At 34.9% G+C, this 27,019-nt stretch overlaps 1 protein-coding gene across 1 annotated transcript in view; it reads right to left on the minus strand.

Moving 5' to 3' along the window:
* Positions 1 to 845: 845 nt before the first annotated feature.
* The window catches only part of cntn3b (contactin 3b), a 60,092-nt gene continuing 33,918 nt past the window's right edge, over positions 846 to 27,019 (minus strand). Inside the window, exons 10-23 of the mRNA XM_042726366.1 lie at positions 25,690 to 25,819; positions 25,053 to 25,203; positions 24,842 to 24,969; positions 20,694 to 20,869; positions 15,913 to 16,030; positions 14,974 to 15,132; positions 14,004 to 14,153; positions 13,604 to 13,674; positions 12,190 to 12,424; positions 10,702 to 10,811; positions 8,213 to 8,399; positions 7,252 to 7,364; positions 6,246 to 6,411; positions 846 to 5,380 (exon numbers count right to left, since the gene is read on the minus strand). Coding sequence (XP_042582300.1) covers positions 5,286 to 5,380; positions 6,246 to 6,411; positions 7,252 to 7,364; positions 8,213 to 8,399; positions 10,702 to 10,811; positions 12,190 to 12,424; positions 13,604 to 13,674; positions 14,004 to 14,153; positions 14,974 to 15,132; positions 15,913 to 16,030; positions 20,694 to 20,869; positions 24,842 to 24,969; positions 25,053 to 25,203; positions 25,690 to 25,819 — 1,989 coding nt within the window. The 3' untranslated portion in view covers positions 846 to 5,285. The remainder of the gene's footprint in view (positions 5,381 to 6,245; positions 6,412 to 7,251; positions 7,365 to 8,212; positions 8,400 to 10,701; positions 10,812 to 12,189; positions 12,425 to 13,603; positions 13,675 to 14,003; positions 14,154 to 14,973; positions 15,133 to 15,912; positions 16,031 to 20,693; positions 20,870 to 24,841; positions 24,970 to 25,052; positions 25,204 to 25,689; positions 25,820 to 27,019) is intronic.

Here is a 27,019-nt window from a genome sequence, read left to right on the forward strand (position 1 = left end):
CAACTGTCTTAGGTCTTCTTTGTCACATCTTCCTCTTTATGATGCGCCAAATGCTTTCTATGGGTGAAAGATCTGGACTGCAGGCTGGCCATTTCAGTACCCGGATCCTTCTTCTACGCAGCCATGATGTTGTAATCGATGCAGTATGTACAGTATGCACTATTATGCACTGTAGATGATGATAACTTCAAACTCTTTGCAATTTTTCTCTGAGAAACTCCTTTCTGATATTGCTCCACTATTTTTCGCCGCATCACTGGGGGAATTGGTGATCCTCTGCCCATCTTGACTTCTGAGAGACACTGTCACTCTGAGAGACTCTTTTTATACCCAATCATGTTGCCAGTTGACCTAATAAGTTGCAAAATGGTCCTCCAGCTGTTCCTTATATGTACATTTAACTTTTCCGGCCTCTTATTCCAACCTGTCCCAACTTTTTTGGAATGTGTAGCTCTCATGAAATCTAAAATGAGCCAATATTTGGCATGACATTTCAATATGTCTCACTTTCCAACATTTGATATGTTATCTATATTCTATTGTGAATAAAATATAAGTTTATGAGATTTGTAAATTATTCCATTCCTTTTTTACTCACAATTTGTACAGTGTCCCAACTTTTTTGGAATTGGGTTTGTACTTTAGATAGATAGATACAGTAGATACAGTAGATAGATAGATAGATAGATAGATAGATAGATAGATAGATAGATAGATAGATAGATAGATAGATTTTTTCAAAACAGTAGTTTGACATTACAAGTGGCTAATGAGGCTACCGTTTTCCCACTATGTAATGTAATTCTATCCGTTTAAAGCCCCCAATGAAATACAGCAGCCATCCAGGCTTTTGACATTTTTATTACGTTTTTAACAGGATTATAAAATTCAACACATATGCACTAAACATTTTTCCACATGCACAGTTTTAGTATACAAGACAAAACAGTTACTTTTCAATATGAAAATGTCATGTTATATGTAAGTCATCTCACAGAGATTATTCATTAATACATCAGTATTAAATTCTCAGGGCCGTGTGCAGTAGAAAACGTCAGGTTATCAATGCTGGCCGACTCTAAAAATATATAGCCACTATTTACATCTGGCCAAGGTATTGTCGTTTTTCATTTCAGATTACTTAAAAACATAATTGGATTGTAGCGATAAGATCTGTTATTAACAGCTCAGAGTTTTATATCATATCAAAGTTTTGCCAAAGGGAAACCATAATGTGTAGAAATGAAACTCGCTAATTATACGGTGTACACAAAATTAGGCAAATTAGACTTCACAATTTTAAGAGTACCAAAGAAATCATTGCTATTAAACAACAATTATTGTTTCAGTGTTTATATGCATCATTACGCAGATATTGTAACTGAGGGTCGGGGCACATTGGAACAAACCAAGAGCAGGAGGAAAAGCAGCGCATGGAAAAACGAACATACCATTAGTATCAAGGGGTGTGAGAAGCAGCACTAACTTTGTAATTACTGTAATATGATATAGTTATATTACATATCAAATGTCTACTTTCATTTTCCTATGCTGAAAAAAAATGTCTCAAAATAATAGATGAACTATAAATAAGTTGTAATTTCAAAGAGACAAACTCAACTATAGAACTATAAAGAACACCATAAAATAAACTTAGAACTAATAGAGGCTCTAAAGTTGTGTTTGCAACCCACTTTACTTCTTTGATGTAACATAGGGATTTTATGGAATTTAGTATTATTTTTTTATTCAGCAAGAATGCATTAAATTGATCAAAGCATTTATGTTACAAATGATTTCTCTAATAAATGCTGTTCTTTTGAACTTTGTATTCATAAAATAATTTCTTTTTATCAATGAATCATGGTATAAATATTCAGCATATAATGATGCTAAAAATTCAGCTTTGCATCCCAGCAATACATTTCATTTTAAAATTAAAACAGAAAACAGTTATTTTAAATACTGTTTCACAATATTACAGTTTTTACTTCTTGATCAAATAAACGCAGACTTGGTGAATATTAGAGACTTCTTCCAATGAAAAATAAAAATAAAATAAAAAATCGAGCCAACCCCAGACCTTTGAACTGTAGTGTACGTCTGCATATCCTGAAATGTTGTTTCTGTGTTTTTCTCCTGCTTCGACTACTGCTTAGGATTGCAAAATGTAACTTATTCTTCTTCAAGAAACTTCTCTTTGTTTTCTGCATCTTTCTGCTAAAACTCAAACTCTCTGAATGGGAGAAGGGCAAGGACATCTCAGACACTCGAAGCACAAACTCCACACAAGACGGCTGACAGGAACACAGACATCAGTCAATCAAGAGTCTGCATTCTGAAAGTCGCAATATAGAGCAGAAAAATCGATATCCCATTGACTGGGCCACTGCAGCCTAATCAAGGTTCCCAGACCTTTATGAATGCTTGAAGGAGTACAGATAGGCTGTCCTGATTGGGACTCTGCTGCCTCTTTTTTATCTTCTTCGCTAATGTTTTTAACATGTCTTTATGGGCTGTGCTGCACCTGTTCTGGAGACTTTGCAGGAAGGCTATGTCACCTTGGTTCACTACCTTGTGCTTTCTTCTGACGTTGAGAAGAACAAGTGCAAAATATGGACTCTACAGCCTGATACTGCCATGACAGAGCCAGGAACATATTGTCCAGTGAAGGCACTATTCCTTGGCAGCGAACCTCTGCATTAAAAGGTCACCCCCGAAGTGACTCGCCTCTTGTCTCATTGAGGGTACAAATGAGAAATTCAGAATACAGTGCGTGTTAGATGGGTATCAGCGTGAGATATGATCACCAATATACTAGTAATCCAATATCATCATGTGGCTGCACGATAATGGTTAAACTGATCACTAATATTCTGTGAAATAACACTGAACAGATCACTTATATTTTGCTCAAAATGTATGCTCTCGATTATTAAGGTCCGTTCATACCAAGAGCGAGAACTACGAAGATAACTATAAACAACAACTATATTAGCGCCCACACCAATGCACAATATTGTTATGTTTATTATAAGCTTGAGCAGTTTTGTCGTCTGTCCTTTTAAATGCTTGAACACTGTAAAAACAGGATGGATTCTAATTGGGTGTCAGTGTTTTTATCATTCATCAGCTGAAAAAAATAAATAAAATCTTTTAGAAAGTGATTACAATAATATTGTTTCTCTGTGCTGTTTTAACGCCATACTTGTATTTTGAGGAATTACTTTTTACCTCTAATTGGGATTATCACACTTTCGCAAGAAAACATCAGCTCATATACATGGTTTAATTTGCCTCATCTATTTGATTTATTACTGTATATTTACCCTATCATATAAAAACTGATTTTGTACTGTGGCATGGAGGTTGCTTAAGTGCATCTATTCAGCAACCAAAATCGCAAACATTACTGTTGTGATCCATGTTTGGATTTATTACAGTTCATCACCAAAAAGTATTATACTGGGCAGAAAATGTGTCCCTTTAAAAGAAAATCTCTTATTTGGGGGATTTAAGCTTTTGACATCTGGCAACCCCAAGCATGAAAGCTTATGGAGGCTTGTTACACATGCAAGATAATGCAAGCAAATAAATAAATAAATAAATAAAACAAATAAAAAGTATGATAAATAACCAGTAGGTTATATTGCAGACACAGGAGCTTAATTAATTGACAGAAACAATAATCGTGATCACAAATAAAATACTATTTATAGTGCAACCCTACTGTGTCTTTTGAACAATACTACAGGATTAGGATGGAAAACCACCTTGAACAACTCAGATTTTTTTTCAGACTGGTAGGGAACTCTAGGGACTTTCACGCATCAGACTTGTACTTGTTTGCAAGGCTTTCAGTCTTTTCACATCTGCAAGGCCATTAGAGCTATAAAAATTTGATACCCTTCCAGCAGTGTTCCACATCTCCTCACTTAGTTTTTGACAACTTGTTTTGCAGTTTAGATGCCAGTTTACTAACACTCACGGACATAAGTACAGGTGGAAGTGTGTGAGGCATGAATGCCTTTCAAAAGCTTACTTTTCTAAGTACAGTAACAGAAACCATATTCTATGGCATTTTGTATTTTGTAACAGTATATATTAAAAAGCATGAATGGGTTGCAGATAACACAAAAGTTTAAATATGGTTCAGCTAGATGACATATACAGAGCAAATACTCACAGGAAAAGTAAGCCTTAATTGTGTAGAGTGTCTAATGCGTAACGCATCAATAATTTAACCGACATGAAGCATCGAACAAAATGCTAATACCCATCAAAGAGACTGAGAGGGAGCCTTTGGAGTCGATTGCACTGTAATAGAGGCGGGATGGCGACACTCTTTTCTTAACTAATAGAAGATTCCCATTAGGACAAATCAATGCACGGCTTTGTTAACCCAGACCCAGAACTAAGTTAGCACAATGAAACCACAAGAGATCCAAAAATCCACAATATATATAAGAGCAACTCCCACCAAAACTGGTTTCTTAGCCCTTGTCCTCAACTGCAAAACTATTTTCATCTACTTTGGTGCGTACATGAATTTAAGGCATTGATTGTTCTCATGGATCAGAGGAAAAGATGACGCATTGGCACACTGCATAAAGAAGCGTATTATACAAAGAACAAAAGCAGTTTGTGTTTGTTTTTTCCTGTGTGTAGGGTGCCAAAGAAACTGTCACATTATATGAAGAAAAAAAAAAAAATCTTAAACTATTTCTGTCTTGTTTTCCTATTAATAAGATTTGTTTTCAAAGTTTATTTTTCTTAACCCATTGGAAAACATTTTTCCTTGTTTTAAGCATAATGATTTGGTTAGAAATAATAACAAATATATAAATAAATAAAAATACCAATGGAATAAGGAAAATAAACTTCAAGCCATATTCTCTGAAAACAAGTCTTAATACTTTATGCAGTTTTTCTGTCAGGGTAAATCATCCGGGAAGTGGTTTTTTTTTTTTACAGGAAAAGAAACCAAAAATACACAATTAGAAAAGTTTTTTTTTTTTTTTTTTTTTTTTTTTTTTTTTTTACTGTACTCTAGATCATCCCAAAAACCCTAATGACTCTCTTGCAGGGCTCTGCCATGTTTACTAATGATGAATTCGCCAACATTCCCATGACATTTCAATATCTGGCTTTTCCATACATGTTGCCGGAGCTAGGGAATCCCATCTGGTCAGATTGTGATGGGAAACATAAGCCTTGTATAAGCAAAGAGCAGAAAGTGTGTTTTTCTTGGAGTGGTTGGGTCTGGTGCTCATGGGAGGCAAACATCAGGAGGCACTGAGCGTCGACAGAGCGCAAATGAGGAGCGGAGAGAGAGAGAGTGTGCACAGCCTTCCTGCTCTGGATCCACGGGCACCCATGCCTGTAAGCAAACGCAAACACAACCCATTCACATTCCTAAATCAAAGAGAACCTCCCAAAGGAGAGAAATAGAGCACTGTGGTTTCAATTCTCAGACAGCTCATTCCTAAATCAAAGAGAAATTGCCTAATAATGTAGACAGTGGAGCGGACCTAATACGCAATGTTCAAGAACAAAATATGGTTTAAAATTGTTTAAGAAAATTGTCAGCATCAGGAAGTCTAAACTAAATATAAATTGAATACATTCTAATTTAAAATTATATATATATTTCTATATTAAATAATATATTCAAGTCAAATAGTAAATATCATAATTTGTAATTATATACAAGTATTTAGTTCTAAAATGTACTGTAACAATACACAGCAATACATTTTATCATATGTTGTTAAAAATATGCAATGGTTTGGTTGAATGGCTCAGTTTGACAAATGAAACATTTGATATTTTCATGTTATAGCTGATCTAACATATCACATATCACCATTTGCATCTAATATGCCCTATTCTTGGAAAGAACCATTATTGAGGAAAGAATCCTCTGAAAGAATGGGGTTGAATCTGAAAGCAAATCTCTGTACGAAGGGGGAGGGAAGTCAAGCACATTTTGATCGCCTCCCATTTGAAGGAGTGAAGGCATTGGGGGTGATTCTTACTCATTTATATGCAGCTCTGGCTGTGCAGTGACAGAGATAGATAGCAGAGGAGCGTGCATTTCTTAAAAGGTCGGATTCTACGACACACTGAAAGACTGAAGTGAACAGAGCAAAATATTTAGGCATCCAAACTCACTGAATCCCCATTAAGAGCTCATCAATGCCGGCGGAAGACGAAATAAAAGACGGCAACAGGAAATGACTTACTGAGCTGGTAGATGTGGATGGGCTCGCTTCCTTCCCCCAAGCCTCCTTCACTGAGGGTCTTGATCTGAATGACGTAGTTGTCGTTCGGATCGAGGGTCAACTCAACCGAGGTTTTGTTGGTGATGATGGAGTATACGTCATTATTCCGGTGTCTTCTGTACAGCACCTGCAGATGATGACACCCAAATCGATCAAGAGCTTCATTCAGAATAATTAAAACTAAGGCTGTCAATCTTCTTCTTTATTTTTAAATAGAATGAATTACAGTATAAGTCCATCAGTTTATTGCAATTAGTGGCATTTTTGCTGAAAAAGCCCCCACAGTATAAGTCCATCATTGTATTATTATGGCATCATTGTATTATTATGGCAATACAATATACATACAGGAATCTGACTGAGGCCTCATTGTAATCTCATTGTATTATTATGGCAATACAATATACATACAGGAATCTGATTGAGGCCTCATTCATGTCTGTAGTAGTTTAATTTTTAGAGATAGTCTCTAAGTATAAGCAACAACAGTGATGTAATGACATATAAAACCATGAAAGGAGTTAAACACAGGTTTTGCCCTGTTTTTCTAGATGATGTTTACTGATGCTAATGGCTAGTGCTTTTCCCTTGAGCTTCATGACTGTTTTCCCTTGTGGGGAAATTAGCACTGTGAGAGCTGTTAATTGCATGCATGTGTAATTAAGAGAGGTGGAACGAGACATGAAATAGCATATGCTGTGCTCTTATCTATAAAACACACAAACGATTGTTTTTCGGCCACGTAACTGCCATATCTTTGTAGCTAAATTACTGCACTCCGTTAACCCTTATTATGTATATCAGTAGTATCAGATGCAAATATGCATTGTAGTTCCTGCTGTCATTGTTCAGCTCACAATTGTTCAGCTCACAAACTGGTAAAGGGAAAATAATGTGTTACCTTCAGTGAAACTCTTATTAAATATCCCAATGCATTTTCTGGGTGCAGAGAGATAATGTCACTCACTATGTATCCCGTGACCTCAGATTCAGTTTCGAGAGCGATGACGGGATCCCATTGCAGCACAAGCTGAGAGCCAATCAGATTCCACTCTACATTCTGAGGGGGCTGTCCAGGTGCTGAGGTTTGTTGTGTATCACAAGAAATGGGCAGAAAAAGAAAGAAAGGGTTCACAATGTGCGATCAATTGTGCAACCGTGTTCGATAACACCAAAATGTTTGACAAGCAGATTAATGCCATCAGCAGGGGAAGTTTCTTTCAGCTCATATCTGTTGCTAAATCAAAACCAGTTCTATCACAGACTGACTTGGAAACTGTGATTCATCCTAACTAGATAGAATTAGTTTCCACAGTTTGATGTTGTGTGAGATTGTGTGTTTTTTATTGACTATTCCTGGTTTTAATTTAGCATCTAAGTTTAGTAAGAGTTGTTCAGACCTTTGGGTCAATTTCTGCTGCTTTTAAATGCTTTATAAATAAACATGATGTGACTTCACTACACTACTACAAAAATAGATGGTTGAAAACTCATTCACTTGGAAAAAAAACCTTTAAATCATATCACAGCAGGTTCACAGCATATCTGTAGACTTAGTGATCTGTCCAAAAGTTATAGGTATCAATCTTTCACAGACATAACTCAAAAAACAAAGCGTGTGTGTGTACAATTCTGCTAGTTTATGTATTACTAGGTGCCTCAAGCAAAAAAGCTTTTTGAAAACTTTGAAAGATTTGATGTTAGCTAAAAAAAAAATAGATTCCCATAACATTCAGCAGAGTAAAAAATAAAGGTAAATGTAAGATAAAAAAAGATACATAGAATGTTGTTCTTATACCCGACATGGAACATTTTACTAACATATTGCGGATGAGTAAATCTTCCAGATGCACACATGGAATAAACGTGTCAGCAACACATGATCACGGAAGGTTCTCTGAAAATGGTTTGAAATGGACAGTACTTACGTGGTTTTTTGGTGGTAACATTGACAGGTACAGACTGGGGGCCAGTTCCTGCAGTATTGAAGGCACACACCGCTAGATAATACTGAGTGTTCCCCTGCAGGCCGCTGACATTCACTGCTGTGTAGTTTCCAGTTATCCGCACTTTACCCACTGTATCCGGCTTGGTGTCATCTTCCCAGTACACCACCTGTTCGCCAGGACACAAAACAAGGGCATTTTATATATCCTTGACTTTAGTTGTAAACAGCTCTCTGCCAGAACAATTACAATCACTCTTGCAACCCAGTGTGACCCTAAATAAGCAGAAGTGCTACTATGAAAATAAAAAATCTTGGCACATTCATCTTAAATGGTTTGTAATGGAAATCAATTAATTAGGTTTGAAGTGTTAAATCTCAGGAAAATATACAAAGTAAATGCCAAGAATTTGTATCTGCAGCCAAAGAAGGTGAGATATGATTTGCATGGAATTTATTACATTGTATGAAAGTCATTACATTTGAGGTTTCTAATGAGTCTTTCAACATGACTTGATTACAAGCTTGAGAACATATCTATGGCTGTTGGAAATATGATATTCTTTTGAAATGGTATGTAGATTCTCTTGAGGATATGAAATTTCAATTAACATTTAGCTGTGTGTTAGGTGAGAAACAATTAGGCAGCGGAAATGAAATAATCAATTATTAACCCCAGGTCATATGTAATATCAGTATTGAGGCATTAAGTATAGGACAATTTAAGCCAATTTCAAAATTAGACATTAATGAGATCTGCCCAAGGGAGGCATATTTCTGAATTATTTCTTTTCTACCTTTTGCTCTCTCTTTGTTTTTGCAGGATGTAGTACATTGCATCATTCAGACTTGAATTGAGAATTCAGTTATTCACTCCAGTTCAGTTCTTAAATTTAAATTGAGGCAGCAAACAGGATGCAAGATTTTAACTCAATAGAGAATGCAAGGAAGCAGAACTAAAATGAACAAATTCAAAGGAAGTCATATGTATTTTGTCTTTTGGTTACTTTTAGCTGATATTAAGACTTTTTTTTGTTTACACAGCCGTTTAAAAGTTTGGGGTTGGTAAGATTATTACTTTTTTTATTTATTTTTTTTGAAAGAAAAAATCCTACCTTTTGAAAGAAGTCTTCTACACTTAACAAGGTTGCATTTACTTGATCAAAACCAGTAAAAACAGTAATATTGTGAAATGCTATTACAATTTAAAATAACGGTTTATTTTTTTATTTTTTTTTTTAATGTTTATTTCTGTGCAAAACTGAATTTTTTAGCAGCCATTACTCTAGTATTCAGTGTCACATGATTCTTCAGAAATCTTTCTAATATGCAGATTTTTGTGCATTTTTTTTAAATTAATATTAACATTGAAAACAGTTATTTTTGTGTAAAGCTTGAACCATTTTATTAAGAATTCTTTGATGAATAAAAAGTTAAAAAGAACAGCATTTATTTGAAATAAAAATTCTGTAATAATGTAAAAGCCTTTAATGCGTCAGTGCTGAATAAACTTGTTAATTACTTAAATAAATAAATAAAACCTTATTGACCCCAAACCTTTGAACAGTAGTATTTCAATTGAACCGTAAATTTTATATTTAACAAACTTTTGTGGATCAGAGAAGAACAACACTATATTTCCCAGAATTAATTACCTGTGTTGAATTACTCTAAATTGCAATTGCAAGTATGCAAGTAAAGTTATTCCGAATTTAATTCCAATTCAGCTTCCTGTAGGTGTGACCAGTGCAATGCAAATTCCAAGTCATGAATTGAAAAGAAGTCAGATGTTCTTGCTTCCACTGAATCACAAGATGTCCAATTTATTACACAGATAACATAATTGATATTTAAAAAGTAGCATTAACTTAGAAAAATGCAAAGTAGATGCATCTGCATTAGCAGTTTGGTTTTGTGCAAAAGGAAATGGAGTGATAGTTTAAAAAAATTAACCATCCAAATCAAACACTTCATTCAAAGGAAACATCCATGAGCACAAATAAATGGAATATACGCATACAGCGCAGTTCCTTGATCCATGCTGCTTTGATTTGGTCTTTCAGTCCTTGCTAACCAAAGACGAGACAAAAATAAAACCTAAAAAGTTTTCCCCTCATCTAGAATCCAGTGACATGATAGTTCTATTCTTTCCAGACAATATGGCCGCTACCATGGCAACGTAGCGGTTTTGTGCCACAGGGCAGAGGTGACAGAGATGGAGAGAGTGGCTTGTGAGAAAGCGAGACTCTCTTTGCATTCCTGAAAGGCCAGTGGAGAGCTTTCATCCAGCTTCTAAGAGCCGCAGACATTTAACAAAGCAGCGGTCCTGTCTAAACACTGGCATTCTCCATGTTTGAGGTGGCATGGGAGAGGTGAGAAGCACTTTTAATAATCGCTCCAGATCCCGATCGCATTATTACAGGGAAAACATGACATTTAATGTGGCGAACAGGAAGACAATGCGAATCAAACCTCATATCCGAGAACTCTTTCAGGGGTCGACGCAATCAGCTCCCAGGTAACTTCGATGTCGGCCGCCGACAGACTTTTTGCTGACACTCTCTCCGGTGCTACGCTCGGCACTGTGGAGAAACGGAGAGATGTTGAGGCTCTTATTCAAAAAGCTTTACACAGCCATCGAAGTAAAATTGGATTAAGTCAGAGAATGAAGCCCCGGTCTCACCTGAGAGAGGCCCTACTTCATTTTAATGTGAACTATGACTGACAGAGAAGGAGACAATCTGCTGGGAAAATTCAATTAACACTCTAGCACATGAATAGTGTCTAGCAGGATTTGTTGTAACCTATAGCCGCAATAACTAATATAGGGTTGTCATTCGCAGCTTGAACAAGGGAGGAGGGGCGTAAGCTGTCTCAATCAACTTATTCCATCATTCTCATTCAAGGTCACACCTGTATGTGCGAAGGGAGGGAACCGAGATAGTGTTTGAGAACGTGAAAGGACTACTGCTGACTGTGTTTGTGTTTTCCTAATTTTTTAGCTCCTCGGACCCACACAATATATTGCTGACTGGCCTATATTAGTATTTCCGGATGATTAGGCCAAAATTGAAAGCAGATAACATCAGGGCTCAGACTATTAGGCTTATATGGAGGATTAGTGTTAAGAACTAATTGTATTATTTTGCTAATTTTCTAAAGCAAATATGTGTTATTTTTGCTATTGTTTAAAATTTCAGTCTAGTGGATAATGACAAGAAAAAAATAAATAAAAAACAGACAGATTTGCATACAGTACCATTGAAACATTTTTTTTTTAAATAAATTAATATTTTTAATTAGTTACAAAAGTGACAGTAAATAATCTGTTTAAAAATTTTATTTCAAATAAAGGCTGTTCTTTGAAATGTTCTATTCACTATGGTTTACTACAAATAAGTAGCTTTACATTTATGAACACTGATAAGAATAACTCAGCATATTAGAATGAGTTCTTAAGTATCTGCACACTGGAGTAATGATGCTGAAAATTCAGCTTTGCCATCACAGGAATAAATTACAACATAAAATATATTATATTGTAATATTATATCACAATAAATGCAAATAAATGCAGCATTAGTAAGCATAAAATACTTTTAAAAAACATAAAAAAATAAACTTTTGAATGGTAGTATATATGGTCTATAACTAGAGACCAGAATACCATATAATATCATATCATAGCCATATCAATTTCAACATTGTAGAAAAGCACATATTTTTTTGTTGGTTTTGAATGCTCCTTTTGTCTTCATTGATAAGTTGCTTTGAATAAAAGCATCTGCTAAACGACTAAAAGTATATGCCTATTACTCTTAAAATAAGTAATCAGCAGTTGTTTTTATCAGCCTAAACTTCGATATCACTACAAATCTCAAAAAATCTGGTTAAGAAAAATTTTATTCTGTGTGAATGAGTTTGAGATTGTGAGTGCTGATGTACACAAATCCACTCTACCTTCCTCTGCAGAGAACACCGTTGCAATACTGCTGAAAGGTCCTTCTCCACGGTTGTTGAATGCTCCTACTTTGATGTTGAATGGGGAGAACGGGGGGATGGTGTCATTTCGGAAAACGTAGCGGGTGACGCTGGGTGCCGAGATCACGGCTCGGGTCCAAGTGACCATTCCCACTGGCCGGAAAGCAATGATATAACCGAAGCCCTCTCCATTCTGCAACTCCTCTGGAACAGGCAGAGTGAAACACAAAACTATAGTGATATTAAAACAAATTGAGGTCAGCACATCAACTGACCCACATGACAACAGGGCTTTATTAGCACTTTAAAGTGCACTTTCTTTCTCAAGTCACTTTAATTATTATGTATGTTGTTTTCATGACTTCATATTAGTAGAGAGACTAGATGGAACATTTGAAGGACTTAAGTCACCTGAAAAAAGCGAAATGATGACAAATATGGTGGAAAAAATAAACACAGTTTTCCTCTCAAACATACAAGACCACCAAAACTGGGGTCTGTAAGATTTTTTAATATTTTTGATTGAAGTCTTTAATGCTTGCCAATACTGCATTTGTTTAATCAAAATACAATAAAAACAGTAATATTGTTAAATATAAATACAATTTTAAAAAATTGTTTTATATTTTAATATATTTTAAAATGGTTACATGATTCTTCATGCATTTCATAAATAGTAACAGCTGATCTGGTGCTCAAGAAACATTTCTTAATATCAATACTGAAAACTAAAAATACTTTTTATTTTTGTAATAAATATGTTTTATTTATTTATTATTTTTATTTTTTAGGATTAGCCTGTTTGGTGAAATAGAAAGTTCAAAAGAACAGCATTTTACTGTTCATTTTTTAAACGTTTTATTAATTCCACCAAAAAAAAAAAAAAAGCTTTTGAACATTAGTGTATATATTAATTTGAAAACAGTTTTCCAAAAGTGTTTTACTGTTTGTATCACTCTGCTTTTTACTGAAGTTGCTATTGTGCCACTAGTTACAGAATAGTAGGCAAAAATAGCTCTCCAACATGTTTAATATTTAGGTTAGCTAAAATAGACTAAATCACTAATACAGTTCATAAAAGGCTTTGAAAATTCAAATAAAGGCATTTATTTTGAATATTAGACTTTTCCCTTGCTAAACCCTTATTTCCTCCATGATGTGTCTGAACAGAAAGAAGCCTATTTGTGAAGGAAATACACTTCAAAGAAACTCCATGGCCCTGAGTTAACTTCCATTTGGAGAAGTAGTAAAGCCTGGAGTCCGGAGGCCGGGAGGGGAAGGGTCTTGGTGCAGGCAACGATCATAAAATGGCTACATTTCATTCTACACAATTAAGCACCGGCATTTAGCCCAGGCTGGCCGAGGGAGCAGTAAAATCTGACAAATGACTTACCTCCCATGTTATCACTAATTCCGATTTGGTACCTCCTCCGCCTCCGACATCAGTGGGAGCCGTGTCAGGCACTGCAGGCAAAACCCAAAGAAGAGATTAAAATGCTGCCGGCAGAGCTCTGATTGGGATTTTTCATTGTATGTCTGAGCATCAAAAGTGTGTTTAAATTTTCATCACAAAAGGCTCTAAACTATCTCTTTCACAGAGGTTCTACCTTCTTTAAACCATCCCTCAGAAATTTGTGAATAAAAGAATGCGTTTTTAGAATAGGTTTGAGTGTTGCATGTGGAATAAAAGTGATGGATGTGACAGATGACGGGAGAATTGAGGATGTATGGTCTGCTCCAGTGCTTTCAATTTCAGTGCCTGTCTGGAATAAGTCTCACACTAGCATACTCACTAGCATCTTCTGTTCTGATCTTGGTAGACGGGGGACTGGGCTCTCCCATCCCGACACTGTTACTGGCCAGGACTCTGAACTCATATTCCACCCAAGCGTTCAAACCCACCACAGTTGCAGTCAGAGTGTTTCCATTGATCACCTCAGGAACTGAGCATAAGAAGAACAGTAGAATACAATAGCAACTAACTCAAATAAAATAGATAAAGCACTAAATGTTTACACAATAAAATGACTAAAATAAAAACTGAAATAAAATAAGCTAAATAAAATTGAAAACTAATAAAATGACAAAACCAAAAAAAAAAAAAAAAAAAAAAAAAAACATAAACACACACACACACACACACAAACACACACACACACACACACACACACACACACACACACACACACACACATCATTTATTATTTTACTCATAAAATACATAAATAGAAATAACAAATAACAACAATAACAAATAGCAAAATAAATAAAAATAGCAAACATTTAAAATTTGGCATCCACAAAAAAATTTAATAACCCAACTGTTTTCAGCAGCTTTTAAATTCTGAAAATAAAATGTCTACATATATTACAATTACAGAAAACTAATAAACTAAATAAAATTAAAAACTAATAAAAATGTCAAAAGCTAAAATTCTAATTCAAATCACAATATATTAAAATTATATAAAAATCATAAAATAAATACATATAAATAACAAAATAAATAGTAGACATAGTGTTCAAACATTTAAAATTTGTAGTAAAATCTGTCTGTCTGTCTGTCTGTCTATCTAGTTAATTATATATATGTAATTCAAATATTATATAGTAATTAAAATGAAATCTAATAAATGTCAATATCAAAATAAATAAAAATAACAAAAATAAAATATAAAACTAACAAAAATATAAAACTAAATTTTCAGCATTTCAGTTAAGATGACACACAATGGTATATGTCTATGATGGGTGATGATGTACCTGTGTCGACAGCTTGCCAGCCGACAGTAAAAGGAGTCCTGGCCTGGATCACATATCCAGTAATGGGACTTCCATTGTCCTGGCCTGGGCTCCAGGACAGCTGGGCCGTGCTGTCTGTGACCTCCTCCACCACAACCAAGTCTGGGGGGCTGGGGGGACCTGACTCGATCACACAGCCCATATGGAATTGAATTAATTAGGAGTGTTTGATTATACTCCACACCTGCTCAAACGTTAAACTGGGTCCATGCACTGTGCATATTGATGACTTATAAACTGTCACACGCTGATAAGAAGACAACTATTTGTTTAGGAGTGTGTGTTCTAAGGTGTTAGACATGGCGAGCGGTTTGTGCTTGGGCATGCTTGCGTGAGTTTTAGCAAGGGCAACAAGGTGTGTGTATGTGTGCACGCTTGTATATGCGCAATTAAATGATTCACATTTCTGCTCCAAATAACTTTCTGCCATTTAAATGTTTTCTCTTCATTTGCACTGCATTCTGGGGGCCGTCTTGCTGCTTAGTCAATGTGTAAATGAGCCAATTAAAGACATCCTCTATGATAAACAGCTCCTCTCCAAACACCTGGGACAGAACTGTGATGCGTAATGGCCATGAATACCAATGTGACTCACAAAAACAGCAGCAAAGACAAGGCCCCATAAAACATCCCAAGTGACACATTTAGCACTCTCTGAACTCTTGCTACATTAGCAGTGCCCTTTCAATGAAATACACACCTTGCAAGAAGGTCTTCACACACACACACACACACACACATAACAGTGGGCGCAGATGTTATATATATATATATATATATATATAGATATATATATATATATATATATACACACACACACACACACACACACATAACAGTGGGCGCAGATGGCAAATATTGTGCATGTGGAAATATAAACCGAAAATAATTTGTTCCTACCTTTAACAACCAATATTGCGTCAGTAGACAAACTCTCGACATCTGTGTCGATGAGACAAACGTACTTCCCACCATGATTAAGCTGGATGTTTCTAATCATAAGATCACCGGAAAAGCTCTGTAAGCAAAGTGAAAATGAAAATGAAATAAATCTTAATAATTACTAATAATTTCTGTTGTTACAGCACAAGGCACCAAATACACTCTACTGATAAACAGTAGTTTCTGAAAGCGTGATGCATTATCATTCATAAAATATTTCATGAATTAAAACATAACCTCAAGGCATACTCTGTATTTTTTGGCTGGTGCCATGAAATTCTGGCACTATTTAAAAAAAAATGAGAGAACAGGTACTAGAAACCAAACAGAATTCAGAGGCTGATTCAGATTTTTTTTTTTATTATTATTATTCTGTTCACATTTAAAAGGCCATGCAAAAACATTTTGCATCTTTCTGTGTAATACTTCAGTTTAATTACTTATTCAATTTATCTACTTATTATTATTTTACATTCCACACTAAAGGTAAATCAAGCACAAAAAAGTTAAAATGGGAGTTAGAATGATGTAAAACAAACAAACAAACAAACAAAAACGGCACACTAAAGTGATACTGCCAGCATTTTTTATTTATTCTCATATATAAAAGTCAGATTTTTAAATCAGAATTGTAAATGTCATATTCAGTGATATTTTATTTTATTTTATTTTTTATTATTTTTACTGTTTACTCCAGGGTTATTATAGTTAACTAAACCTAAAACTAAAATAAAAACCATTAAAGAAACATATTTTACTTGAAACAAACTATACTAAAATTAATCTATGAGGAGGCGTGGCCTTTACTTTTTTTGAAAATCAAACAAAAAACCTTTCTATTACAACTAATTTAAAAATAAAAAAAATAATAATAAAATATTTAACATATAAACCTTTTTATTTCAGCTAGTTGCCAAAGCAGCATTTCTAATTTTTATTTAGTTTAATATGATGTACTAAAACAACTAAAAATAAAACTGAAATAAAAATGAATAATAAAAAAAAAAATAATAAAAAAAATAAACATATATTAAATCTACTAAAAATGACAAAACCACACAAAATAATAATAATAAAAAACAGGAACAAATTAAAAATTAGAACAAAAACAGAAAATTTTACAAAGAAGGATTCAACATATTAATCAAAACTATATAAATATCTCTGATACTCAAATAACATTAGTTTACATGGTCATCTACATAAGTAAATAAATAAACAAGCAAAATATCTGCTTCACAAAAGAGAAATCAGATTTGGGACACTTGCAACTGCAAGTAGCTTGAGTAACAAAGGACCTGTTTTCAACAGCAATCTGTGTATTGTATAGTGTGTTATGATGTAATTATCACCAAAACATGCAGCTGAGGCAGGCGTGCTAATGTTCCCTCTCATGCTAGCTGCAGATTTCTGCAAACTCAGACACTCATCCCTCCCTTTAAAATGGCTGCTGTGCTCTGAGATACATGTGGACCTAAATAAACAGTCTCAGTGACTAGCCTCCGGGATTCACTCAGATCCAGCTCTCTCAGCCACACAGGAGCTCAGGAAAACACACACACTATGGCTAATTGGCAAGACGATACCAAAAAGGACCAGGTAAATGAGCAAAGCACATGCAGAGTGAGTGTTAATACTGTTCCAGATAAGCATACAGCACATTAAAATCATAACGAATCTGCATGTCTAGTAGAGATTTCAAAAACATGATCTTTTCATATTTTAAACAAAGACACTGCTAAGTATAAAACAGCACAATGTGTGAAAGAAGCTAATTTCATTTACTTAAACAGAAAACACTTAATGTCATGTGGTTCTGATTAACTGACATTGTCTCATTTTATCTGATCACTTTCTAAAAATAAATAATTATAAATAATAAAATAAAATAGCATTTATTTATACTACTTTTCCTATTAAAGGATTTTAAAATAAAATAAAATAAAAATAAAATTACAAAGTAGGTTTGCTGACACAATTTATCTCAATTTATGTTTCTTCCTGGCTTTTAAAGGGGTCATATGACGTTACGAAAAAGAACATTATGTTGTGTATTTGGTATAATGCAATGTGTTTATGTGGTTTAAGGTTAAAAAACACATTATTTTCCACATAATGTACATTATTGTTTCTCCTCTATGCCCCGCATTTCTGAAATACATTTATGTTAACAAAGCTCATTGTTCTGAAAAGCGAGGTATACGCTGATTGGCCAGCTATCCAGTGCATTGTGATTGGCTGAATACCTCAAGCGTGTGATGGAAATGTTACGCCCCTTACCATACTGTGATGCCATCTTCCGACATGACCAGACAAAACCAATAAAACCCATTACAAATGAGGCATTTGTATACTGTGTTTTTACACGTTGTGTTGCATGTCACGATGATTAAACATAAAACCATTTTGATCAGAGAAACGTCAAACAACAAGCGCTACTCTACACTGCTTAAAACTCGCGTTTGAATCATCAGTGGCAAATTCTTTAAATATAAAACATGTACTTACAGGCTGTGATTCAGAAGCGCCAGACTATCCTTGCAAAATTGGAACTGTCCCACTTTATAGAACAGCCTTTGAAGACAGACCCATTGTAGGCTAGTCAGGAGGCTCAGGAAACAGTCCTCCATAAAATGCGTCACACAGCATCACACACTGCGGGCTTGAGTGAGCAGCGGCCAGCGGGTTAGAGAATGGCGCGGCCAGTGGATTCGATGAAGGACACTTGTGACGACCCCAGGCTGGATTCCACTTCATCCACAGTGAAAGCCATTTCGGCGATCCACTGCGCGGAGTTGATGTATTTCCTTTGCAACCAGCACAGGTCAACTCTAGGCATGACGAAGTGGATATTGTCCTCTTTTGGAAGGCCAAACAAAGTAGTTTCGCTTTCACAACGAAACACAGCATCTCCACAACATGGCGGCAACAACAATACTACAGCGAGAATAAAAGTTACGCCTTCTTTCTTTGCGTGAACATCTGGGCGGCGTTATGCAAATCTTCCCACATCGTGATGTAGACATGTAGGGGCGTGTTTAAACGAGGCATTTTAAGAGGGTGTGGACAAGTCTTAACTTTTATAAAGAATATCTCTTTGGATTTGAGACTTTAGTCTTTGCAACTTTATAGATCTTCTTTATGCACCAAGAGCTTGTAACACTCCAAAGAGAAAGGAAAAATTTAAATCGCATCATATGACCACTTTAATAAAGAATGCCCAGAAGTCCATACAAGCTGAATCCTGTATATCTCATTTAAGTCTCTAGTGGTCTACCAGTCCCAAACCACAGAGCACTACTCTACTGTAATAGTACATGCAAGTATCTGATGCACTCTAAGCTCTCTCTCGCTCAAAAAAAAAAGGCCCGCACTTATGTTTGACTGTGGTTTCCACTCCATCAAGTTCAATTCCTATGAAAAAAAATGGCTTAAACTCAATCAATATCAGAAAGAGAGCCAATTCAATGGATAGATTTCAAAATTTCAGGATTGGATAAGAGGACTGCAGAGCGGATGATGTTTAATTATTGTAATGCACCCATCAGAGGCTGTTGAGAAGGAAGGCATAATCTTTGGGTGCAGAGGAAGTGTGAATCCGTGAAAACCATATCTCATTATAACTCACATTTGCATATGTCAATGTCATTTGTAATTGCCCTTGAGAGAAGTCCCATGTATTAACTTAACGTAGCCACTGCCAAATGACAATAAAAGGCAAGGCTTGGCTGTGGGTTTGAGGGGCCTGAATCAAGATCATGAAAATGGGACAAACTTTATTAGTGTTTATTTTATAATAAATTATATGAATATTTATGTTTTTATTTTTATACTAGTTTTGTAATTTAATTAACTTTTTAAAAAATAAATTAGAAAAGCTAAATATACAGTATAATATAATTTAAATAACATTTTCTAGTGAATTAAATTCAAGAAGTTATGAACTGCCCAGCAAATGAACCTTTCTAGTCCTGTGCTTTTCAAAAAGTACCTTAGTCTGTGCTTAAGGTTCAAATACTTGAAAGAAAATCATCAAAAGTTGCTTAATATTCTGTTCAAACCCCCAGCCAACCAAAGGAAAATCTAAACCAAAACAGCTAAATGGAATGCGACACAACACAAAGCGCTCTCAAGGCAACATTTCAATTCACTGGAGTCCTGTGGCAATAAGAATTGTCTCCCCTGAGATGTAAAATGTCCTGTGAAACTGGAAGGGTAAAATAGGAACAAGACTCTTAATTGATCTGGCCTGTTTCCCTGGTTCACTCAGTAGAGAGCAGCTGTTTGTTATACATGTTGAATGATTCACATTCAATGTAGGTCAATGATGGAATGACCCAGAACAAGATGGCAAAATTTATCCCAAGAATCCAATTTCAAACTACAGACATCACGGCAGGCAAGTCTCTTTGAGAGAGAGCATTCAAAGTCCCAAATGGTTTGCTCCTGTCCAGCACAATGATTAGATTAAAACCCAGTTACAGTACAGTACAGTTGTGTTTGAGATCTATTCAATAAGATGGCCTTTATCTACAGACTGCAGACATTTTTGCAGTTTTTATAAATGATTTCTGAAGGTTGGATTATGTCTACACCGTACATCAAACCCTTTTTTTCAAAACAGCAAGGAAAATCCTGTTTTCCGAGATATGTTCCCTATAAATATTGCATGCCTGGAGGTGGTGGTGTGGGATGATGGTGCTGAGGTTGCAATACAGCCCTAAAACCACAATACTCACCCCTCCCACTCGCTCGAAGTGGTCGGCGTCCTGATGGAAATCAATGGGCTGACCGTTGAAGGCCCAGGAGAAGGCCACGTCCAAGGCTGGATCGGCAGTCACCTGGCAGGGCAGCACGATGCTCTCACCCACTGTGATCTCTGTGCTGCTGGGGCCCTGGCTGATCCTCGTGGGCTCTGTTAGTTACAGTGTCAACACAGTCTGTCAGTTTAGCTCTGGGACATAAACTAAGGCAAGAAAACCACTTCTGTAGCCAGGCAAATAAATAATCTTTTTTTTTTTTTTTTATCAAGTGAGCTGCCACAGGAGGAAGCATTTTAAAGCATCATAGGCATGATCCAGACACATGGCTTCATAATTATTCTGCTTTATAATATTCAAATGCTCTGCAGCAAGCTCTAATTAAAGGGATAGTTCACCCAAAAATGATAATTCGGTCAATAATTAATCACCCTCATGTCATTCCAAACCTGCAAGACCTTCGTTCATCTAATTAAGATATTTTTGATGAAATCTGAGAGCTCTCTGATCCTACCTAGACAGCAAGGATATTACCACGATCAATGCACAGAAACTTAGCAAGGACATCAGTTAAATAGTCCTTTAAATAATCTACAATAATAACAAACTACGAGAAAACAAAACATGTGCAAAGAAAACAATAATAACATAACTTATTCAACAATTCTTCTCCCTGAGTTACCGTCTTTCGCCATTTTGGAGAGAAATTACCCAGAAACATAAACAATGCTGATTACATTCTGTAGACAGCAGGCGCATGCTGTTATTATTGTTTTCTTTGCGCACAAAAATTATTCTTGTAGCTTCGTAAAATTACGGTTGAACCCCTGATGTCACATGGACTATTTTACCAATGTCCTTCCTACTTTTCTGTGGTTTGATCGTGGTAATATCCTTGCTGTCTATGGAGGGTCAGAGAGCTCTCAGATTCCATCAAAAATATCTTAATTTGTGTTCCAAAAATGAACGAAGGTCTTACGGGTTTGGAAAGACATGAGGGAGAGTAATTAATGACAGAATTTTTATTTTTGGGTGAACTAACACTTTAAGACAAAAATCATTTAGAAATACTGTTAGAAATATACTTAATATACAATATACAATATATAAATATACGTGATTAACAAAATAACGAAATTTAACAATAAACTATAGTTAAAAATTATTAAAATCCACTCTTTTAACCCAAGATTCTACACAAATAATAAACTAAAAATATAACAATAATAAAACAAATATCCACAATAAAACAAAAAAGTGAAAACCAAAAAAACCAAAAAAACAAAACCAACAACAACAACAACAACAACAACAGAACAAACAAACGAAAAACTGAAAATCCAGCATGAAAATTTTCATTTACAGGAAAAAAGAAAAACTGAAAAATATTTATTAAAAACTAATTAAAATATATTTAATTATTAAAAATAAACTCACCAATTAAAATAGTTGTTACTTACATTTCTATTGTCCTGATGAACAGTAGGCTGTGGGTAAGTGATAAACTTTAAAATTTAAAATAGTTGTATTTTTTAAAATAGACTATACTTTCCATATGTACATTTCTATTGTCCTGATGAACAGTAGGCTGTGGGTAAGTGATTTTAACACATTCTACGGTGGTTTATTGCTGCAATAAATAATCTTAATTTCTAGGTACTACACTTACTATACTTTCCATATGGGGGATATTAATTTGAGAAGAACATAAAGTGGATTTTAATAAGAGTCAAATGAATTGGCAGCAAGTCTTCTGTGAGCAGAATACAGTTGACTGAAGACACTTTGTGAGGGAAAGGTCATTTTAATTAAATTACATTAAGGGGGTCAACTGCTGGTGCATGACAAAAACATAATGAGAGAAAAATACATGGAAGGAAAAGAAAGAGAAACCCCATAAAAGACATATGGGCTCACACAGAGGCCTCAATGGTATAAAGCTAATGACTTTCTTCTGATTTACCATGAAAATACTGCTGATTAAACCCGTAACCTACATAATGAAGAATAAAAGTGAGGAATAACATTCATCCTATAGCTTAATGAGGAGATAACATTTCAGACGGATAATGGCCACAGCAATTATGGATGACCTTAACAATGAGTAATTAGTGAAACATGGATTAGGGTGTGTGGAAGACCGAAGCAAGAGGGCACATGAACCACACAGAACACATGAGAAGAGAATGTTATACCTTCCATAACAAAGAAGGCTCTCTTAAAGTGACAGTTCACCCAAAAAAGAAAATCCTGCCATTTACTCAATTTCATTTTGTTCCATGCAAAACAAGAAATAGCCACAAAAGCTTTATCAGGGTTCAACAATAAGAATTGCCTTATGGACCAGCCATGTACTATATGTAAAACAACACAATGCATTGTTATTTTACATTTGATTATTCAACTGTACCTGAATACTTCTGTTAGACCTACCTAAAAGCTTAAAGCTCTTTTTATTACATTTCTATCTTTGTTCTATTGTACTTACAGTATTTGTGCCAAAGCTTGTAATCTGTTAGTTTGTTCTTATTTTGTTGCAGACTGTTCACTTGTCTTCAGTAATGTTTATAGCTTATATTAGCTAAGCCAGTAGTATTTGCTGTAATAGTGAAAGTGGAATTTAGAATTATAAAATTTCACTGGTATCTGAACTGTTTGTGACTTACTGATTAGAATACAATGTTACATGGGCAAATACAATGAAAACAGTAACTTTTTTTTTTTTTTTTGTATTTTATTTAATATTTTATTTCTTTTATATAATTATTTTATTTCATTTTATTGTGTTGTACTCTATTATATTCTATTGTGGTGGGGGCACATTAAATAAATAAATAAATAATAATAAAAAAATAGTTACTGGCCTGAAAAAATCCTTAGCGTTAAGCTCTGATTATGAAAGTTTTATTATTATATACCTACAGTATATGACTTGGGAACCGAACACATAACTTTAGTGTTGCTAGTGCCATGCTCTACTGGAAGTCTACAGGAACAATTCATTGCTTGATCTGTGAATGGATCCAATTTTATAATGAATTGCAATAAATAAATCAGTTTATATGGTTTACAAACCAAATAATTCATTTATAAATCGGAATGACTTCTCAAGTTCAACTTAATGCCCAATTCCAATTCACTGGTATAGTGACCGATAGCGAGCAAAGATATACAGGCTTAAAATACAGCATGATTCATATTGACTACATAAATGTGGTTGTTTTGTGTCCTTTTCTGAAGCTTTAAAGCTCCAGTCAGCATTCACTGTAACAGCATTAAAAATTATTTACAGTATGTTCTTCGTATTTTCTTATTTTGTGTTCCACAGGAAAAAATGAAAAAAAAAAAATAATAATAATAAAATAAATAAATAAATCATATGAGTTTGGAATGACTTGAGGATGAGTAAAAGATGACAGAATTAACATTTTTGGATGAACTATTCCTTAAATAGGAGTTTGAAAAGATGTCTTAAAACTTTTAGACATAGAGACATGATAACAAAAGCCATTTGTCTTGAAATAGTGTAGCGCCATTGTTTAGGACTTCTCAGTGTGCTTGATTATTTAAACAAATCTTATGCTTTGTGATTTTTTGACTCGAAAGGCTGACAGCAGTGACAACAGAGACTTAGAAGAATAGAGTTGTCAGTTGGCTAATACATTTCTTGAAACAGCAGAAGCAATGCATCATGATATCTGCCAGATGTGGCATTTCATTCAAAGCTAATCATAGTTAAACCATCAAGAATACAGTATCTGAGTCAACAATAAGAGTGGACCGGACAGTGCATTGTCTGCACAGAAAAACATAAATAAAGCTATTATTCATCCAAAACTACTTCAGGTCCTAAAGCTAATCAATTATCAAAAAAATCCAAGACTATTTTGAGAGAGATGAATCAGCTTTTTATTTGTTTTACAACAAAGAAATTGTTTGGATAATAAAAATGCTTCTTTTGTCTGGCTTTTTGCTATTTTTTATAGTAATAGGGAAAAGAACAGGGCTGTAAATAATGAGCCGAGAGAAAGAGTGGAGAAACCAGATCTAGAAAATGTTACAAGCCGAATTCGAACCTCAATATGCTCTAAACCACTAACACTGATCTGAAAAACACAGTAACTTACCTGTGATTATCAGTCTTCCTGTTGTGCTAGCTGTGCCAAACTGATTTTTAGCGATGCATGTGTAAGTACCTCCATCTCGCTTAGTTACGTTGGCAATTTTAAGAGTCCCATTTGGGAAGAGAGAAATCCTAAAGTTAATGGATAATTTATTAGCATCACAAAGACTCACATGGCTTCAATGTGATAAAATATAAATTCCAAAGCTAAATACCTTTCGCTTCTTTGCAGTATCTCGGTCCCTCTTTTCCACAGGCTAATGGCTCTGGGCGAAGCATGTGGCCTGCAATCTAGGCTAACGTCACAACCCGAGCGAGCCTTAAGCACTCGGCTCAAAGGATTCTGGGAGAAGCTGGGAGCAGAGGCTGTAGGAGACAGAGAGATTTGGTCCTCAGACTCACACTTAAAGCCTCAATGGAATCTGTGATGAACAGCAATTGACGTTCAAACAGCCTCTGGCAAAAAAAGGAAGAAAGTCTTTTATAAAAGTCTAAAGGACTTAACAAATAGAGCTGTCTGCTTCCACTGGCTTCTTCCAGGCCATTTGTCTTAAACTAAAACGTACATTTTACTGTGCCACTCTGTGCCGTGTCTTCAATAGACACCATTTATTTGAAATTAGCCACAATACTGACCAATATGTGTCGTTATTAAAATGAATGAATTTCAGCATGCACAGACATAATTTCACAATCAATACTGAAGAAATATGAGTGTTTCAATGGAGCACTCAATCAGATGGATGTTTTCAGTGCTGCCTTGTAATTTGAGCCTGGGCTGTGACTACACAATAAAGTTTTAGCATTCAAATGAAGGATGGAAAGCAGGCAGTGAAAACACAGAGGTCGTACCAAGCACCATCAGTTCGGCGCTGGAATAAATGATGCCGTGCTTGTTCTCTGCCACACACTGATACATCCCGCCATCTGAGAGGTTTAGCGAGGAGATGGAGAGAGCGCCGTTCTCTATTTGCACTCGGCCCTGTACACATAAAAACAAACAAAGTAAAATGGTTGCTATGCGGTTGTTAGGGCATTGCTAGGCTGCTTGATTACATGGTTGCTCACTGGCCCAAGTCAAAAGATATCAGCGCCAAGTTTCTATGATATCCTGGTTGCTAGATATGGATTGGATCCTTCATTCAATTAACTAAAACTAAAACTATAAAAAAAGATGGTTACTTGCAATAAAATATATATATATAATTATATATATATATATATATATATATATATATATATATATATATATATATATAAAGTTAAATTTAAGCCCTATTTGGATAGGACTAGTTTTCCAGGGGGTCATTAGAGAAATTGTGTTTCACAGATGTACTTTGTGATTTTATTCCGTACAAATCTGCCACGTCTGTGGTTTTCTCACACAACCTCTGTAATAATTCTAGAGCAAATTACCTACGTTTTTTTTTTTTTTTTTTTGCAAACTCAGTGATCCTCTGAGAAATCTAATCTTGTCCGAATGTGAATGTCTGTGATTGATGACCAAAATTTATTTATTTTTTTTACAAAGCGTTTCCGTGTGTGTTTTGGCCAATGCGAACTACCATAGATGCTCTAACTAACACGTGCATTTTTTTAAAATGTTTTTAATTGCACTCAGTTACATAATGTTTTCATTTCATATGTACCTTTATAAAAATTAAATGTAGTTTTACTACAAATAAATAAAAATAAATAAAATAGTTAAACTAAAGTTACCACAAATTAACCATGGGTTTTACTATACTAGCCATAGTTTAAGCATAGTACTTGTTGTAAAACTGTGGTTATGCTAATGGTAATCGATCCGAATGATACGCAATGCACGCATGTATACGCCACACATAATTTCTGCAATGCCCAGATGTACAAAACAGACCCTCTGACCACTGCAATAACTTATCAATAAAAACTGTAATAGTATCTCAATGATACTAAACTAAATAACACTGCTTCAATGTAAGACTATGAGGTTTCTTTTTCCCGTTTTATCATCTGCCAGGCAAAAATGTAATTCTGAACTATTTTGTCTAAATAAATTGAAAATAAAACATTTAAAACTAAAATCAATCATTTAAAAGCTACATGTGAATTTAGCCATTACATCTATATAATTTACAATATGAAAATTTATATTTTAAGATTTGTTAACAAAAACATCTACTGTAACAAAGTTACAAAC

Source organism: Cyprinus carpio, chromosome B6 (genome assembly GCF_018340385.1).
Source record: "Cyprinus carpio isolate SPL01 chromosome B6, ASM1834038v1, whole genome shotgun sequence".
NCBI lineage: Eukaryota > Metazoa > Chordata > Actinopteri > Cypriniformes > Cyprinidae > Cyprinus > Cyprinus carpio.